Raw genomic sequence first — 19,512 nt, 5'->3', positions numbered from 1 at the left:
CATATATATCCATCGGAAGAGAAGATAAAGAGAGAAACCTGGAATTTTTACTATGCTGTGTCCTTCCAAATACCCGTGGGAGAACACATTTACTCTGTGTGTTTGAGTCGACAAGTGAGATGGTTGTAACATACAAGACTGTTCTTTATCAAAGCTATTTGTCAGTGGGTTGGTAAACCATTAAAGCAGTATGAGAGCCTTGATAACAGCATTACATGTGTGGGGTCAGCCGTTTGACAGAACACACTGAAGTAATCACATTGAACAAGGTTAAACAATATGTATGATATGATGGCCTGAGGCTTACTGACAGCATAAAGTCATACTTCTAATAGGGCCAGTGCTGTGTAGTCGGTATGTCTTTGTTGATCACAAACTGTATGTGGAAAATTTATTTTATGGTGATAAATTAAAATCCTTAAACTTTACCAAGATCATTGAGCTGACTGACAGATTTTCTTTTTAATTGCAAGAAAAACTTTTGAAAAGAAAAAAAAAACAGTTTCAGGCCTTCCAAACAAATATGTTCATATCATCTATGCATTACTTTTGCCTTACCTCTATGTTTGTCATGCAGTCGCTGTGTCAGAAGTTGCTTACTTCTATACTATATAGTAGGTGAAAAACAGTAGTCGAGGCGAGTAGTATGTCCGAATTCATAGTATTAAAAAAAAACACATTGGAAAAAAGTACCCAGATGACTTTCTACTTCCAACAAGATTTTAAAGCGTGCATTCGATGGTGCATTTTCAGGAGCCCCAGGGTAAGGAGTCACCCAAATGTTGTAAAGCGGTAACGTGGAACAGTTGTTTCTTGTGGTTAAATTGAGCTTGTTTAACATCATCCAAGTTTACGGCTTACTTGCTGTTATGTAGGCCTGTTGTGATAATTACTTTATCGACTTGTCGCACGCTCAGGATTCCCACTCTAAACCAAATGTCAAATTCCCTGACTTTCACTGACTAAAAAGTGGAACTTCCATGACCTATGTCCGGGATGCCGTGAACCTGGATAATGTAGTATACACCGTGAGTTTATAAAATTTTGCTTAAATGCCTGAAATGAGTAAACAATGCCAATAAAAGACTGGATTGTAGTCTCACTTGAAATCAGTGAAGCCCTGGACCCGGAAACAGTATTCCTTATGTTCTAACAAGCGGATTACATTTTGATAAATGGAAACAAAAAATTAAACGTGACATTTCACAAGACCATTTTAAGATGTCAAAAAAAATCTTTGTTGTCCCCAGACTATATATGTGAAGTTTTAGCTCAAAATACCATATAGATAATTTATTATAGCATGTTTTTGGGTGTGTCCTTTTAAATGCAAATGAGCTGATGAAATGATTGATAGCTGCCAATTTGTTCTCTCTCTCTCTGCACTAAATGGCAGTGCTGTGGTTGGATAGTGCAGATTAAGGGACGTTATTATTATAAAAAGATCTCCTTTTGACATCACAAGGGGAGCCAAATTTCAATTACATATTTTATGTATAAAATCCCCTATATTTCAATGTCTGGAATAGACCTTTTAAAATTCCATGATATTCCTAAAAATCCATGACCCTGCATGCTTAATGAACATGACCTTGGTAATTTTTGGAGAGGTGATTTATTGCCATAATGTTTACATGTGTCCTTATATACATGAATGCCATTAAAATTTTAACCAATCACCCTGCGTGTCTCTGCTGTCTGTCTTGTCTTGGCAAACACAAGCAGATCAGGGTCCACACACACGCACACACACACAGGGTGGACAGTGACAGGTGCAGAGAAAGCATTACTCAAGCTGTACTTTTGTGTTTTCCTGATGAATACACACAGTTTGAATAAATCCAACTGGAAGTGTTTTTTAAAGCTTCAACTCGCAACTCTGACTTGAATGAGAAACGAGTAGAGGAAATTAACCTTAAAATAATAACAAAACGTAATCTGAAACATAACCATAACATCCAGGGTTTACATATGGGGTGCGCATATCTTCATACACTTAGCTATTTTAAACATTACAGATGCGATAAGAGTAACACTCGTCTAAAGCAATAAACACTGTGAAGCCATGACTTACAGTGAACAACCACTATTGGCTGTTTTAAATTAAAATGCAGCTCAACCAATGACCGGTGCTATAACTTTTATTATATTTATTAAGGTTTCAATTATTAGCATATTTATTTTTAATACTTTCAAATTTCAATGTCTTAATAGTCTTTACAAAAAATATAAAAGCAAGTTTGGTGGTACAAAATAAAACGTAGCGCTTTTCTAAGCGGATTTAAAAGAGGAACTATATTGTATGGCGTAATAGCACTTTTGGGAGTACTTCAACTCGCCTGAAAAATCCGCTCCCCTTCTCCCTCTCATAATGGGAGAGGGAGGGTGTTACTGCGCCGAGTCGAAGTACTCCCAAAAGTGCTGTTCCGCCATACAATATAGTTCCTCTTTTAAATCCGCTTAGAAAAGCGCTAGGTTTTATTTTGTACCACCAAACTTGCTCGTATAACTACTCGTCTTAAATAGGAAAAACGTTGATGTGTTTGGTCACTTCTAACTTTATCTCTGAGTGGTACCATTGAATGAATGGGGCTAAGCTAAATGCTATCAAAGTGTAGCAGCGCGCTCCAGCGCTTACGTGCACACACTAAGATGATAGAGGGATGTATCAACTCTTCTTAGTTAAGGTAATAACATATTTTAATATTGAAAATGAGTAGACTATTCCTTTAAGAAACATATATCTGATCCTCATTTACATTTGTATATTTCAAAATATATGTATGCATTATGTATGAGCCTATATGCATCAATGCACGCATGCACACACAAAAATTATTACCTGTACAGCAGCCTTTGCAGGATATATGACAAAACACTTGCTTCAGCATATTTAAATCTCAAATCATATGTATTATATGAAACAGGAATCGGAAACGGGAATGGTTAGGCAGAACTGGAACCAGAATCGGAAAATTTCTTACAATACCCTACCCTAGTCACATGTATGTCTGAATTTCATTCATACTATCAATATTCATACCAAATAGAATGTACTGTTTTAATGGTCGACGAGTACATACATCATCTAATTCAGTACCTACTGTCACAGTATGTGATTTCAAATGCAGGGAGTGACAATGGCTCTGCTTTAAAACCTACTGAGCTGCCTAACCAAGGAAAACAAAACAAATAAGAAAATAAACTTGACCATGACTTGGGTTGTGTTTTAAAAAGCATGCATATTTTACTATGCATTTATATTTTTATTTCTTAAGAAACAAAAATCTGAATGATCAAATTAATAGATTAAATTAGTATTAAAATCCACATAACATAACAATATGGTCAATATTTTTCAAATTCACTTTCACAAAAAAAATCCTCACAACTTCAGTTACAATGCAATGTTGTATGAAATAATTTTTTTTTTTTATTAAAACACATTTATTTTAAGCAATTGAAGTATTGCTGGTCATTAAGACGTAGACTCCACATTGCTAATGGCACCTGACTGACTTTCATGAGAGATGACATTTGTGAATAATGAATAACTGAATAAATGCGATGATATTTGTCAAATTTAATTTGGATGTGTGTGAGGGAGATCCTGATATTTCTGAGATATGTGAACATCCTGTTTAATCATTCTGTTCTGATCCAAACGTAGGTAAAATGTCAAAGGTGAAATTGGCTGGAAATATGATCTAATGTTTAATTTAACAGCAAGGCATGATTTTCATTAAGCAGATGTTCTTGTTAGTTCACAGTCTTGCCCTGAGATGCATCAAACACAAAATAATTTGCTCACTAATGTCAACCACGACATTTTTTTAACCACAAACTGCACTTATCCATTAAACCATGAGATACCGACCAAATACTTTTAAAGTTAAGGGACTTTACGAGATCCATGGTATTTATTTTACTTAAAATTAAATAGTAACAGGATCGTTATCATTACAGTATTTATAGTTTTTAGTTGGACAGAAATTTTAAATCGAAAAAGACATTTCTAGACGTTTTCTGCTAATTCCATTATTGGTTCCAATGGTTGGAGTGTTTGGGGGCTGAAAACGTTTTTTTCATGAAAGTATCAACTACAACATTTGAAATGAATCAAAACCTTTCATAAACGTTTTCTTAAACCAATACCCATTCTTTGATTAACTTGTTGGATCCATTTCAAATGTTGACTAGTGTATTTCACAAAAATCAAATAGGATGGAGGCTTTAGATTGGCTTTTCTTGTCTAAGTAGGTCATTCTGTGCTAGAAGAAGGTGCTAAGCCTGGTGCTTGCCACTACAGATCTCGTTATGATAATGCTGGGGAGTTTGGGTGGTTGCCAGGGAACCGCTATGTGGTTGCTAGGGTGTTATGGGTTGCCTATTGGTCAAAGTCAAAAGCCAATCCCACAACAAAACTATAGTCCCTAGTTATGGCTTGAGTCCATCCTTTAATGAATGTCTTTGGGATTTTTTTTCTTGTGGGAGCTAATGTTATAGTACCATGTTGCATCAGTTGAGCTACAGAAAGGAATACAATAATTACCAAAATAGTTGTTAGACGCAGTTCTAAACTAAAATTTAGCTACAAAGCAGATAGTAGTAATTACTCTTGCAGGGCGCAGTGAATTTCTCCACATTTTCTATTTTTTTCCAATTCCTCAGATCTGCAACAAACACGTCAGGACAAGCATACAGCATTTGTTCAGATTAAGACTAAAGAACAAATAGATCAAATAAAGAATACAAACAATGGCACAGAATATCATCTTGCTGACCATGTAAGATGTATTACACAGTCTGATAACCCAGTACAAAAGGCTGTGAAGGGAAAACTCAACATAAGTTGTTTTGTTCTTCACATTAATCGCCTGACCTTTTCCTCAAATCCCATCGTTGACCTACGGTCCACCACACAGTCGTGGAAGCAGAACTGCCCACATCTGGCATTTTGCTTGGCCATTAAAGTTTAAAACCCGGCCAGTCCACTGAGAATGCTCGTCCCTACGGGGTGCCGTGCTAATTTTACGGTTTGGCAGACTTTTCTCTACCCTTCCCCCACAGTCTTACTCTCTGCATCCGATTCTAGACTACAGACCACTAGCCCACCAGCTGAAGACATGACGGACAGAAGAGAGACATGCAATCTGTCTTTTATGCGAAACAGCGGGTGGTGCCAAGTAGGTGGGCATAACATAAATTGTAATGCTCATGTGTCATTTTGATTGCTTGTCATTTTAGCAGATGCTTCTTATCCAAAGCGACTGGCATGAAAGGCAACATTTTAAGGAACAGTTTCTTTTAAAGGAACAGATCACGGACTGGAAGGGGGTAGAAAAAGTGCAAAAGCGCATTATAAAAGTGGACTAATGTCATGTTTTTAACTAAGATCAGGTTACAGTCATGAGACATGGATTAAACAGTTATGTTTTTGGAAACAGATGTATTTTGGGTGTGCCGCCATATTGCATTGCTAATGCAGTTCTATAATTTTGCTTCAGATGTTCTTGAATCCTCAACCTTTGGCATCCTGTTTGACTGCATTACACACGCTCTTAAAATTGCTGGGTTGTTTTTAACCCATGGTTAGGGTTAAAAACGGAGAACCCCAACCATTATGTTCTAAATTAACCCATGCTGTGTTGTTTTAGCCGAAAATGTTGGGTTGTTTCAATGTCAACCCATGGTTGGACCAAAATGGACATTTTCCCTGTATTTGAGTTTGACCCTTTTTGACTCAACAATAGATTGAAACAGTAAAGTTTTTTTAGAGTGCAGACTCATGGGATTTTATTGCAAACATTTCAGCTGATGAATTACCACGATTTACTCAAGAGTTAGCGTAGTGAGTGTTCATTACCGTAGGTACGTTGCGTAGTGACTCTCGTGAATCACGTGTGTCCAAGATGGCATCGCTACCAGAAGCTAGTTATTATAATTTATAAAGTGTAAAATATGGATATTTATCTAAATTAATCACATTGATTAACCACAAAATACCTTTATTAACCCATTGGAACCATGTAGATTACTTCTGTAAGGATGGATGCACTCTTTTGGGCTTTAAAGTCAGACATTGTTCCCTGATCCCGGTTTCTACAGTTATAAGCTTGGAAAAACAAGGACATTTACTAAAATAACTCTAAATGTGTTTGTATACAACAGGTAGGCAACGTTGGTCCAGGAGTGCCAGTGTCCTGCAGATTTTAGCTCCAACCCTAATAAAATCTCTCCTACCTGAAGTTTTCAGGTGACTCTTTATACCTTGATAAGTTATTCAGGTGTGTTTGATTAAAGCTGGAGCAAAACTCTGCAGGACATCGGCACTCCAGGATCGACATTGCCAACCCCTCGTCTACAAGATGATGGACATGTGTGTCTTAAATGGCTTGAGGGTGAGTAAATCATGGGGTAATTTTGATATTTGGTTGGAGTATCACTTTAACTAGTCAGGTTGTTCTGTTGGAAGGTTTTAAATGGGTTTGGGACACTTCTCCTAGTCAGACTGCCTTCCATCTAAACTAAAGGAAAAATGCTTGGCCAATAATCCTGCCCCACCCAACCGCACCCATTACAAATAAATATTATAAATATATTTTTCAGATTCAGCAAATTTCAAATGTGATAAGTAAACCTCCATTTTCACATTGGAGAGCCAAGAAAAAAGACTGCAGTTGTAGAAGCCACCTGGCATCTACATCTTTATCTTGAAGGTGTGAATTTTATTAGCTTGCTTGATGAAAAAGTAGCAATACGAATGGCTGTGGGAGGCACCAGTAACCACCAGAGCAGAAGATGAGAAACTTTCCCCATTCATTTTCTCCGCAGGCATTTGAAGAAAAACTTCAATAAATAGTTTTGAGCATTGAACCAAACCAAATACCATCCGCTGAGATGAATCACATTCTAGCATTGGATTCAAAACAAAATGTGTCAAAAAGACAAAGGTACAGAACTGTGTAATTATGAGGAAATGACTGAACAACTCCAATGAATCAGTGCAATGATTTTATCGAATCAATCGTTTTTTTTTTTACTGAATTTTCTCATCCGAAAAGCACCACTTTGTCGCACAATCCCATATCAAACAAAGTAACTTTGCTTTTTTCAATACTTATTTTTATGGAAATGGCAGCCTCTCTGATTGATGGATCTTATAAAATTAGGTTCTATAGAGTTGTAAAGTTAAACTTTTCACCTTATTAGTGGTGGAAGTGTGTGGAACAGTTCCAGCTCTGGAACCAATACTGGCACCTTGTCAGCCTCTTGAAGAACCTGAATGGGATTCTTACTTACAGTTGTGGTATATACTGAGCAAAATCCTAACCCAGCCATGTGAAAAAGAAGGGGCAATGACTCCCTTAAAAGGTTTTATTTAAAGCTTTCTTTGAAAAAATCTTACCCTTATTTGACTCAACAACCCAGGGGGAGAAATACCGTTTTGCCATTTTTATGCAGCTGAACTCACACACAAACTGTGTCAGGTGTAGGGAGGGGTGGGGTGTCTCGACCATCGACCATTTCAGTCTGGAGGCGAGTGCTGCACCCTTGACTGAGTTAACCCTACAGGCCTGTCATGTCCTGTTGTCAAGTTGGCTGAGCAGGCAGAGCGCATGCTGACGTGGGGGCTGTTAACAAAGTAGCACACTCCTGAATAAATTCAAACAAGGTCACCTAAACCAGGCTCTACTACATCTCTCCAACATGACCTTGTGCTTCACGGCTTAACAAAGAGAAGATGAAATGCAGAGAATGTCGACTCAACGTGTGAATTAATAACCGTCCGTGCAGAGAATGTGGGTCACAAAATGTCCTTAACCTGACTGAGACTTCAAATAAAGGAAAAAGGCAGAATACTGTTTTGGTATGGTTAAACCTGGATTATGTGCAAGTATAAAATTGCAGGGTAATAAAACCACAAAAACAACGGTTGGCTTGATTTTTTCATGGCAGAGTAAAAAAAAAGAACTTACACATCATACACATTTCCTTATTTCCAGTTATTTTATATTGCTTTTCTAAAAAAATATTTCATCCTATAGGATAAATTACTCTGGTGGACATAAATAGGCAACGCAGTGTGGGCCAACCTCAAAAGAGCAGTGAGTATTAGTTTCCCACACAACTGAGAGGAAAGGATGCTTAACTGCCAGAAACCCCACAGCAGACTTGAAAATAAAACAGCAGTGAATGGTGTCATGGTATTTAACCAAAACAGATAGTGAACGATGGTAAGAGAGATAGGAAAGCAAATTATGTGAAAGAAAAACAAGGACTGCTTTCATTACATCTTTAAAAAAATTAGAGCTAATGGACAGCAATAAATACAATACGGAAAAAGTTACCGTAAAAAAAACCCAGTATGAAACTAAAATGCAATACAAATTTTTTTGCAGCATAGCAGTACCATGGCTTTTCACACATGTTCAGTGGAAATTTCACTCCATTCCAATATGTCAATATCACGGTGGCCCATATAAGAAGTCCAGGGCAGTAACAAACTTAAAGTTGCGACTATAGACGGTTTCATCGGACACACGTGCAATGACGCGATTCGTGTCTGGTCCAAACTTTACTTCCGGTTTCAGGCTTTTTAATGGTCTGACTACTTGCTAAACTGAACTTTTAAACAAAAGTTTTGGTTTCCTAGGTAATCTACGTGTTGTTTATTTTGCTTGTTATATAAATAAACTACGTTTAAAGTACTTTGTTGTTATTTATTCTTAGCGAAGTTTACCGGAAGTTACGTGTTGACCACGACTGCCACTTGTTTATGTTGTTACTGCTGAAACCGTCTATACTATATTAACTATTTATTTCAAGTATTGTTACAAAAGTTTTCAGAAGCAATGTTTGCCTATCCAATAACAAGCTACTTTAATTAGTGAGTAGCACTATTAAAGGAGACATCAGATTGAATTTTCACTTTGTATCTGTTTTTGGCATTTAGTTAGGTTTCACAAAGTGTCTGCCAGTCCAGAAAAGCTAAAAAACAAAACACAGCCAGTTTGTTATGGGTTGCCTGAGTCTGAAACGGTGTCATCTAGTGAGCAGTTTCTGTTGGCAGCTAGTTTCTACATACAGTAAATAGCTAGCTTTTTAAATAAGAACACCTCTAAACCATATAATACCATGTAGTCCGTTTATCCATTTAGTACACAGGTAATAAAGCTGGCTAACCAAAGGTACATTTCATTTTAGCAAGTGTTGGATAATTAAGCAATCCTGGCATGCAACCCGCTCTTGTGTGCGACTGTAAAGGCTCACAGGCATCTTTACACCAAATGCGAACCTCAGAGGAAACAAATGCATAAAGGCTTGATTTTATATTTGAAGGTAATGTACCAGAAAGAGTGGGCAAAAACTTGCTTGTGTGTGCCAAGCACTTTTCACTGGACTGTTTTAGAATCCTGGGCCAATATGAAGCTGGAGCTGTGCCATCAATCTGTCACAAAGACGCATGTTTATGTTTTATAATTTGGTTGTGGATTTCTTTTGGTTAATGGTAGCAAACACGAACATCTGAGGTAGCAGCTTAAGTAGGAGTCTAAAAGATAACAAAAAGTGTGCACGCAGCATAATCCGGCTTTCACAAAGGACACGGTGTGCGCTGCGCTCGCCGCTGGATTTCGCGCAGCCAATCGATTTGTGCTCTGATGGCCAGACCAAAGTAGGCGGGGTTTTCAATAAATTACTACAGTGATTATATTTGCGTTAAATAGTCGATGTGGAATACAGAGACTGATGTTGCGGTCTCCATTTCACTTAACTTTAAGCTGCCTACCTACAACAAGCTACTTGACTTAAAACACACCTGACATGCCAACTTGAATTGCTACGTGTTTCCATGACACGGCTTTCCTTTCCGATGTCTCTGTAGGAGCATAAACTTGTATTATAAAACTCTGAGAACTCAGAGTATAAGCTTTCGTCTATTTTGCCCCGTTTCTATTGGCTTCGCGAGTAATCGTCACAGAGCGCAGCGCAAAAGTTGAACTATTTTGAATGGCGCAACAAAAAACAAAAAAAATAAAATAAAAAAATCGCCCTCGCGCAGCGCATCCTATGTGAAAGCCGCATAAGAGTAACAATCAAGGGCTCTTTATAGTTGTCCGTAGGTTCTATGGCATAGGTTCTGCGTCGGTTTTCATTTATACTTTTGCGTCGTCATCCACGTCGGCGTGCAAACACATGCGCTGACCACTGGTAGGCAGTATCCATAAACGCACCATAAACAATAAACAATTTATATTCTCTTTGTGTTTTAATGGGTTTAAATTTTTCATTGTGGAGCCAAGATTCCTGTGTGAGGATGCTTTAAGCGCATCAATTCTGCAAAAATTACGTCAATGCGGAGTGGGCGGTCGTGCGTGTTGGGTAAGGGTGTGCTAGTTTCAAAATTGGTGAGGACGGTTATGACGAGATTTAAATGTGACATAACCGTCCGGGGGAAACGTCCGAGGGGGGGGCATTTTGCGCGTTGCGACATTTGTCTGTTTAAAGGACAACTGACAAACGAGCAAACACTGATTAGCTACTTGCTCTACGTTTATTTAAATTTAACAGAAAGACAACTAGCAGTGAATGTGCTTTCACCGCTATCAACCAACGACCCCAACCACCCTTCTTTAGACTAGGAGGCGGTTTACACTTGGCATTAACATGCGTTTTCGTCGATCGGATCACAAGTGGACAACGTTAATGCCAGGTGTAAACGGTGTTCAAAACGTTTTGAACGTGTCCACTTTCGACCACTTTCAACCACATTCAGAGGTAGTCGAAACCCCTTTCGATCGGATTGCTTTTGTAGTGTAAACGCACATGTGGTTGAATGTGTTCGAACAGCGACACGAGACCACCTTCTCTCTGCCCATTTATCTAATCTGAGGTACTAAACTTTTTTACATATTTTTCTGACTTCTGCCGTGAACACACAGTGAACTGCGCTATTTTTAGCCTTTCATTGATAAAACTAAAGCGGCGCTGATATCCGTAGTTTTGTTTTGAAAGTGTGAAAGTTGCGCAATCATATTTTATCAATTATGCTGAAAATTCAGAGAAAGCTCTAACATACACACGTACAAAACTCTGTGCAGCATGTTTACTTGCTAAACAGGCAGCTGACTCCGACATAATATTAGTTTGCATCCATATAACTCATAATTAATCCCGCTCGCGTTTCAATGACAGCAGAGAGACTTGCCCACAGTCTCGACAGACCGCCCCTCACAGTATTCAAGACAAAGCGGTCGAAAGTGGACAAAAGAGACAGATTTAAATACCAAGTGTAAACGTGATGTGTCTCTCTCGTCCACTTTTGATCCGATCGATGAAAACACATTTTAATACCAAGTGTAAACAGCCCCTAGGAAGCATCTCCCTCTAACCCGTCGTTTGAAACAATTGACCCTTCGCAGGGAGCTTGATTGACAGGTGATCTGACCATCAATCATACTTCTTCGCCATCTACAGCAGTCAGGAGAGTAGTAGATTTAGCCTAGAAATCTAGACGCACCCTAGCGGCCGCAAAATATATTTGCTGCCAGGGTTTAGTCTAGGCACTCACAATACACTTAACCGGTCCAAAAACCAAAATTTGGTCAGGCCAATCACATCGTGTGTAGCGTCTGTGGGGCGGGCTTAACATGATGACGACAGAGCTGCAACGGTTCCTACTTGAAAACAGAGAATGGCTGCTGCTGCTGGCGAACAGCTATCTTTTGAAGCGGCTTTGGCCGCGACTCTGGAGGACTTAGACTTATGTTTTTCTTTGAAAGAAGAGCAAATAAACCTTACTGAAGTCCTTTTTAAGCAAGAAAGATGTGTTTGGAGTTTTGCCGACTGGTTACGGTAACTACGTCACCTTCTTCGTTGCTCTGATCCGTCATAGCGCTATCCTATTGCGTGCAGAGGCATTTTTAGGGACAACCTTATATCCCGCCCCTTGCATTGAGCCGTTTGTGTGAAGAGTTGCCAGACCTTACATCTTGATGTAGGTCTGGCTAACCAGGCTATAGTAGATTAACATTGGAGGATTTGAACTTGAAAAGCGGAGTGTACGGATGCCTTTCCGTGGTTAAAACAACATTGCTTATGATCATTCATGTTTATTTGATGCTATAAATTACCTAAAAGGAAGACATGATTTGAAAGTGAGACTTTATTTAATATGTTTAATATCAAAAGTAACCTGGTCTGTCCTGTGTGTCAGCACGTTGTCAGTGTCCTCTCTGTTCTGCGATGTATTTTTTACCGCGTGAGAACATGGTTGGGCGTGAGAGCGGCGTATCTTGTCGGACATAGCGACAGTAACTAAGAGGGATGGGTCTTTGCGATCTGCACATCTCACTTATGCTGTTTTCCAAAGAATCAAATACAGTTTGAAATGACTTAGACCATTAATAACACAGACTGTTAACAATTGTTGTATTCTCTATGATAATAAATGTTTAAAAAATATATATTTTAATAACACGGTTTTGGCGGTTATAGAGTTCTAATGACTGTGTTCAACTATAACCGTCAGTCTCACGGTTATATAATAACCGTCACACCCCTAGTGTTGGAGTCTTTCGCATTGAGCTGTGTAAGGCACTTGTTTGTAACAGCGCGCACGGCTCTGCATCCAAAAATGACTGACCTCGAGGCAATCCTGTGACGTATCTCTTCAATCAATCCATGCAAAACAATTTACTTACTATTTATCTGCCACTCTTAAGTATGAAAACTTTTGACATTAAAAACACAAATAATTTTACATATGATTCAGAATTATTGGCTTATATTTGTATTTAATGTACCACTGGATAAGGAATAAAATACAGACCTTGATATTTCTGTTTTGTTAATAAAAAGATAATGTTTAATAAAAATGTACCAGTACCAGGGTTGTTCCAGCGAATGATTCTATCCTTTTCTGTGTGTCTGTTTTTGGACTCAATTGTGAGCTCATCAACTATAAACTCCTCATTCGTTTGTTGAGAAAAGCACGGGTATAAACAAAGCTTAAGTGCATCATACACAACAATAAACATTAATATTGCATTTATACCGTGACAGTTTTGTGCAATTAGGGAAAATATATTTAACCTATTTATTTGCTCAAACGAACCTATCATACATCCTTTTAAAAACTGCCATAATTAACAATTTGTTATATTTTTATATAATTATATCAGATCTAGCAGTAAGCAGTCTACACATTTAGCATTATTTTGATTGTGTGTGTGTGCAATTTTTAATTGTTCAAGAAAAATACAGTAGTATTGGATCAGGATCACCCGATACCTAGCATTCTGATATCGGAATCAGATCGTTAACGGAAAAAGAGGTATCAGTGTATCCCTAGTAACAATCCACAATATTGTTGGCTAACGTTTTCGTATGTTAGCTTAGTTCTAAGAAGCATTTGCCATTACAAACAGTCTAAACTGTAGTCGCGTTTTAATGTGAAAACATCACAACCTAAAAAATGGTGGCACGCTGGTTGTGGCACAAATGATTGTATTACATTCCATTGCTGCATGCTGCCATTTTAGACCTAGATGTGTTTTCATTCAAAAATGATGTATCGATCGCTAAATACGCTCAAAATGCTAATCGTTTTCTCTCACAAACATATAGTTTCACTTCAAAAGACATATTAACCCACCAGAGTCGTATGGATTGCTTTCTCTGATGTGAATGGGCTTAATAAATTGCCTCTATTTAATGCAATTACACAGCTACGAAGAGCAAAGATATTATTTATTTTAACTCCAAATGTGTTCAGCTGGAAGAACAAAGTTGTATACACCTAGGATGGCTTGGGAGCATGATAAATATGGGCTTATTATGAATCAAGTGTGAACTATTAATTTACACATACTCTATATTCGTGTTATTTTGAAAATGGGATGATCAGTAACAACATAGCTGTTTTTATCAAGGTAAAGGAGTGCTGTTTTACATGATCATTGAGGAATTTTAACAGAAATGTGTTACAGACATTTCATAAAGACACTGAAGAATCATACCCACCTGTGAAAAATGGGCATCCAACCTTTTAAAAAACAAAACAGGTCCACTGATGCACTGAAGTCCTAGTGTGTCAATTAACATCTATGTTGTAAAATATTTAGCTAAATGCTGCTTTCTGTTTCTGGTTTAATCTTGGTTGTATGTAGGGATGTCAAAATATGCAATTTCCCATATTCGATGATCATTTAAATTAACGATCAATCAATCGAATAATCGTTAACAGTAATAGTGCAATAAGCCATTACAGCAGTGACATATAGCCAATGACATAAAAGTGTGCGTAAAAATGCCAGCTTCCTCACGCAAATTAAAAGTTTTTATTTTGTCTAAATAACATGCTAGTGGGATTGTAAAATGAGTCAATGTAGTTGGTGTTTTGATAAAAATCATCAACTGAATCTCGTAATGAAATATAATGACTAATAGACACAGTAAACTCCGCCTCATAACGGGCACTCCGCACAGTCGGATGAAAGTCCGTGCGTCCATGACAAAATAAGTTTTCATTATCATCAAGTGTTATTTTTCTAGTTGTTCACCTTGCTTTCGGAGTCGTTGATACATCACTTGTTGTAATTATATCCAAGAAGCACACAAAGGGCATTTTTCCCGTCGTCACATCAGCTTTAGACCTGCGGCGTACTTTCAGCAAAGATGCTTATATTGTAAGACTTCAACCTTCCATTAGAAAATCCGTTTAGCGTGTAGCGCCTCAGCCAGTAATGATGATGATCAATGATATATGTTGCGGGAGTTCAGAGTGTAACGACAGTCAGTTACAGTTTACATTTAACAGTTTCTTGCCAGAATGTAAGTTTTACATTTTAATCTGTTTATTAAAAACGGCTTCTGGTCTCCTTCCCTGTGTAAAGCAGCGTTAGCAGCGTTGCTATGCTAATCTTGCAGGCTTCCCTGAAGAGGGTCTTTGCTTTCAGTATCCTAACTGTGTTTATATTTTCTGCATCGGAACCTGTCAGATCCACTGCGGATGCCATTTCGTTGCGTTAGCAGCCAGCCTCGTCTCGAATGAGGTTATAAAGCCCAAGTGAGTGTTTGGCATCAAGCATCGTTGTGATCATGGCTAGTTTAACTTCTTCGCGCTTGTTTAATTTTTTCACCAGCTGTGTATGTGCTTTGCGCAGGCGCCGGACACACGTGCTTGCTTTGTCGACAATCGTTAATTTTTATCGATTTAATTCTTATCGACAATTAATCGAAGATCGATTAATTGTTAACATCCCTAGTTGTATGCGTTCTTTGTTTTGTAACCTTGGAAAAAAATGGACACACTTCCTTGTGCCAGACGTAGACTCAATTGAATGCATTATTTTAGAATACATACTTTTAAAGATATAGTCATGCTAAAAATGTCATTTACTGTATGTAGTTAATTAATTTTCTTATTAGATATTAGGGCTGCATAACGATTAATCGCGATTAATCGTTTGCAGAATAAAAGTTTTTGTTTACATCATATATGTGTGTGTACTGTGTATAATAATTATGTATAAATAAATATACACACATGCATGTATAATTTTAAGAATACAAATATTTATAGATTAAATATTTATATATAATATAAATTATATATAAATATAAAAATGTATATACACATGTAAATACGCCTTAAATACCTACATGCAAGTGTATTTATTTATGCATAATTATGATACACAGTACACACACATATATGATGTAAACAAAAACTTTTATTCTGCAAACGATTAATCGCGATTAATCGTTATGCAGCCCTGTTAGATATATAAAGCAAAATACCATATTCAAACGTCCAACAGCTTTAATCACATTCACTTTTAAAGATCTTAAATCATTACATTGAAATATGTTTCTGTATGAAATTTTGTATTAACTCAGCAAAACATCTTCTGCAACTTGCTACACATCCGCCCTAGATGTCATTAATTCTTTATTAGCTGCTGTGCAACCACTCGTTTCCTATTCTTTCTGAGCCATCTTTCAGGGTCTCCTGGAAGTTCCTCTGGAGCTCACAAGTTATCACATTATCCAGAGTTAAGAATTAAGGATTTCCCATGCCACTGGTTCACAAGTTCAGTGCGAAATGAAATATTTATGAGCGACAAAAACACGCAGCAATGGCTAAAACAGATGGCCAGAAGAATAGACAGACATGCAGACAGGCAGACGTAAATTAGTTCCATGAGGTGGGCTGGGGATGAGATTATAAATCACACAACCCTTTAAACGGATATGCAAAGGCATTACAAAATGATGAAATTAACTGGATAGCAGAAATAGGGGCACTGAGCAAGAGAAGAAAAACAAATAGAGAGACAAAGGGGGAAGGTGCCTGGTGACAGGGACCACATACAGCTAATCAGATTTTATAGATTGGGTTGATCTTCCCTCAGTCTACCAAATGCCAGAGGGTGTTGAGACCTTGTGTGACAGATTTGAGGTCAACAAGACAGTGAATGTCTTCACATAGCTTCTGTTCCTTTGTTGTTTTGGGTCTTTATCAGCTGCAGTCAATGACAGCTGAAATTGAAATCGATCGTCCAATTGTAAATCAGTATTGAAAAATCAGCCAGACAGCTCCTGTTATTATGACTGTCATGTCAAGGTTGTAAAAAGCATATAGAAAACTCGAACATAAATGGGCAAGAAAGATACTGTATCAGTGAGATGCTTTATAACTGAAATGATAGGAAACCAGCCTAATCTGGATGGCAGCTGTCACGATAAAGTTGATAAGTGCAGTTTAAGAAATGAAAAAGTAATGACCCTTAACAGTTCCGAGTTTTTAAATAATAAAAAATTATTTAAAATATGCATAACGACAAGACAAATCCATCAGCTCAGATAAGCAGCAATTAAACACTTTCCATTTAAGGTCTTGCAAGATTATATAGTCTTCAATCTCAAGTATTGTGTTTGGAGACAGGCAGTGAAAGTAGCACACCCTATAATTTACAGGCCAAAATTTTTCTCCTCTTTTTGCAGTTCACCAAACTGACAGATCCTATTCCGCTGACAGAATTATCAAGGGCAGTTCAAGAGCATATGTTATGATCTAGCTGGTCTAACACAGAATATATATAACAGAAAGAAGGAGTCTGTCGTAGAGAGATTATGTGTGCAGACCTACCTGAAGAACTAGGGGTTCTGGATTGAAAGCCATGGTCATCAACAGCTGCATCCTTTCTGTGTCCTTAAGATTCTTCAGCAGGAAGCTTCCAGAGTCTTTTGTCTCTGCATACCTTCTGACTATTCTGTCCAGCAGTCTTTGAGAAGGACAATGAACAAGGTCTGACCAGCCTTCAACAACATCTGGTGTTAAGAGTCTGACGTCCCCATTGAGTCGGGCAAACTCAGTCTTGTACATGGCCTGGATGAGATCGCAACGGGGTCGACCCGTTGCCCGCTTGCAAATCTTCAGATCGATATCGTTAAGCTCTTGATTAGAGCCCAAACGCTTCAGTACAATCCTCCGTGTGCCTTCCCGAGGCTCACCATACTGAGCGAAAAACACATTTTTCACATTGAAGACATCTAGGAAACGAAGTCGACCCCACGTCTCAAAGGATATTTGTCCGTTCATGAATTTACGACACCAACTGTTGCCGAAACAGGCCGGGCACTTGTTAAGGTTGATAAACCGCCGGTCTGTTAGTTCGTTCTTTTGGAAAGATACGAAAAGGTTATGCGTGTTCATCAGCAAGATGACGAAGATGCCCACGACCAAGAAAAGCTTTAAACACCGGTAAAGACGGCCAAGCTTGAGAGGCAGGAAGCGCAGCATGTTCGTGCACTAGAACCAGACAGGGAAGGATTAAGGGTAAAGGGGAAAAGGGCTGACAATATCAGGGACAAGACTCAATGAACCTCCATTATTGGTGCCGACTCATCACCCAGAGATCCTGAAGGGGGAGAAGTTACAGGGGCCCCCCTTGAAATCGCTTGCTGGGTTAAGACATTCTCACAGCCACTGACCTGGAGCTCATGGTCGGGATGAGCATAAAAGCTGTCCTGCAAAGAAGAAAAAAAACGAATTACAATAAGCTGCATTTCAACAGAACTGAAAACTGAAACAAAGCATGGCAACTTCATACTGCAACAACTCCACTTAAATACCTAGTTTCCATTTCTTTTTCAGTTTTATTTTCCACTGTCTCAAGGTATGGTACCAGTATAAAGCAAAAGCTAGTTTGGTGGGATTTTTAAAATGTGTACCAAATTGGAAATGTTTTGCTTTACGAACTGTAACAAGATGGATGTCTGCCAGACCAGTAAACAGTGAGACACTCTGTACCAGACTGCGCTGGTTCATATTTCCCTCATGAATAACTTCTTACAACCACAAATAAAACTAAGGTTAAAACAAAGGCAAAAGTGAACATTCGAAAAAGTCTACAATTTCACTTCCAATATTAACAAGACAAGTATTAATGACCCCTCTGAAACTCAGTATGCTTCAGCAATAGTTTATCACGCTGTTAGTCAAAAGCGAAAGAAAATGTTCTGTGATTATTTCCACCATTTGCAAATCATGCAAGTCTCAATCTACTTTCAAACGGAAATGCTCCTTTGTGTATTTATGAGAAAAATCATGCCGAGCCTAGTTTAACCTTTGATCAGAGTTGCCCTGGTAAGTTTTATTCCCTCTTTGAAGTTTTCTCTTTGAAAGCCCGGCGTCACCACGGTAATCGGGGGAGGAGAACCAGTGATTTGCAGAGCTCTTTGTGGGTCCATCTGATGCAAGGATGTCACGGATACTCAAACCGCATTAACGGTTATTCAGACAATACAGATGAGATGGACACCCGTGTTTGATCCTCATGGCCAATGCACACACAGGTAATCATCATATTACATTAAAACAAGCTATTACCACCAAAGTCTTAGTTTAAATGCAGGAAACGAGACCTTTTGCGCCAATTTCTTTATATGGCTGCTTACAATGCAAATAAGCCATTTTTAATTAAAGCTTATTACACCATGCCTATTTAAAGCAATGGCTTTTGAGGACTCTGCTCATTAGTAGACGAGTCAATGTCATTACTGAGCATGCTGAATAATTTCTGTGTGTTTTAATTGACCATGTGAGATCTGAGCTGTATGTGTGAAAGACATAATATGCAAGAAGCATTCTAACTTGAGCTAAAAAGACCTCAATATACCGCACAGCCCTAGTATATCCTATATAGATCGGATTTAAATATACACACATTCATTACAAACAAATATTCCAGATAACCATAAGGGGGCGTGTGCACCAATGCGTTTTCTGTGACCGGCACAGGTTTTTAGTTGTTTCCAATTCTAATGGTAGTGCCACGCTTTTAATAACGCCAGCAGCTGGAGATTTTGCCTGCGCTGAGCACCAGTGATTGCCGTTTTCCCGCGTTCAGCTCTGAGCACCCAGAGTTGAAAACTTTTTGCATCGTACAGCGGTTGATAAACAAAACAGAATTATTATAGCAACCAAAGCACAAAGTGCTAAAG

General features: G+C 38.2%; 1 protein-coding gene across 2 annotated transcripts in view; it reads right to left on the bottom strand.

Annotated features, from left to right (window-relative positions):
* Positions 1-19,512, bottom strand: part of dipk2ab (divergent protein kinase domain 2Ab) — a 54,403-nt gene that overhangs the window by 21,997 nt on the left and 12,894 nt on the right. The window contains exon 2 of one of the 2 annotated variants that reach the window (XM_065294700.2): positions 17,156-18,036. The exons of the other annotated variant lie outside the window; for it this stretch is intronic. Within the exon in view, the coding sequence (XP_065150772.1) occupies positions 17,156-17,809 (654 nt within the window). The 5' untranslated portion in view covers positions 17,810-18,036. The remainder of the gene's footprint in view (positions 1-17,155; positions 18,037-19,512) is intronic. 2 annotated transcript variants of the gene reach the window in all.

The sequence above is a fragment of the Paramisgurnus dabryanus genome, chromosome 22 (assembly GCF_030506205.2).
Source record: "Paramisgurnus dabryanus chromosome 22, PD_genome_1.1, whole genome shotgun sequence".
Classification (NCBI taxonomy): Eukaryota; Metazoa; Chordata; class Actinopteri; order Cypriniformes; family Cobitidae; genus Paramisgurnus; species Paramisgurnus dabryanus.
The sequence above is the reverse complement of the archived record's forward strand: the minus strand, read 5'-3'. Positions and strand labels throughout refer to the sequence as shown.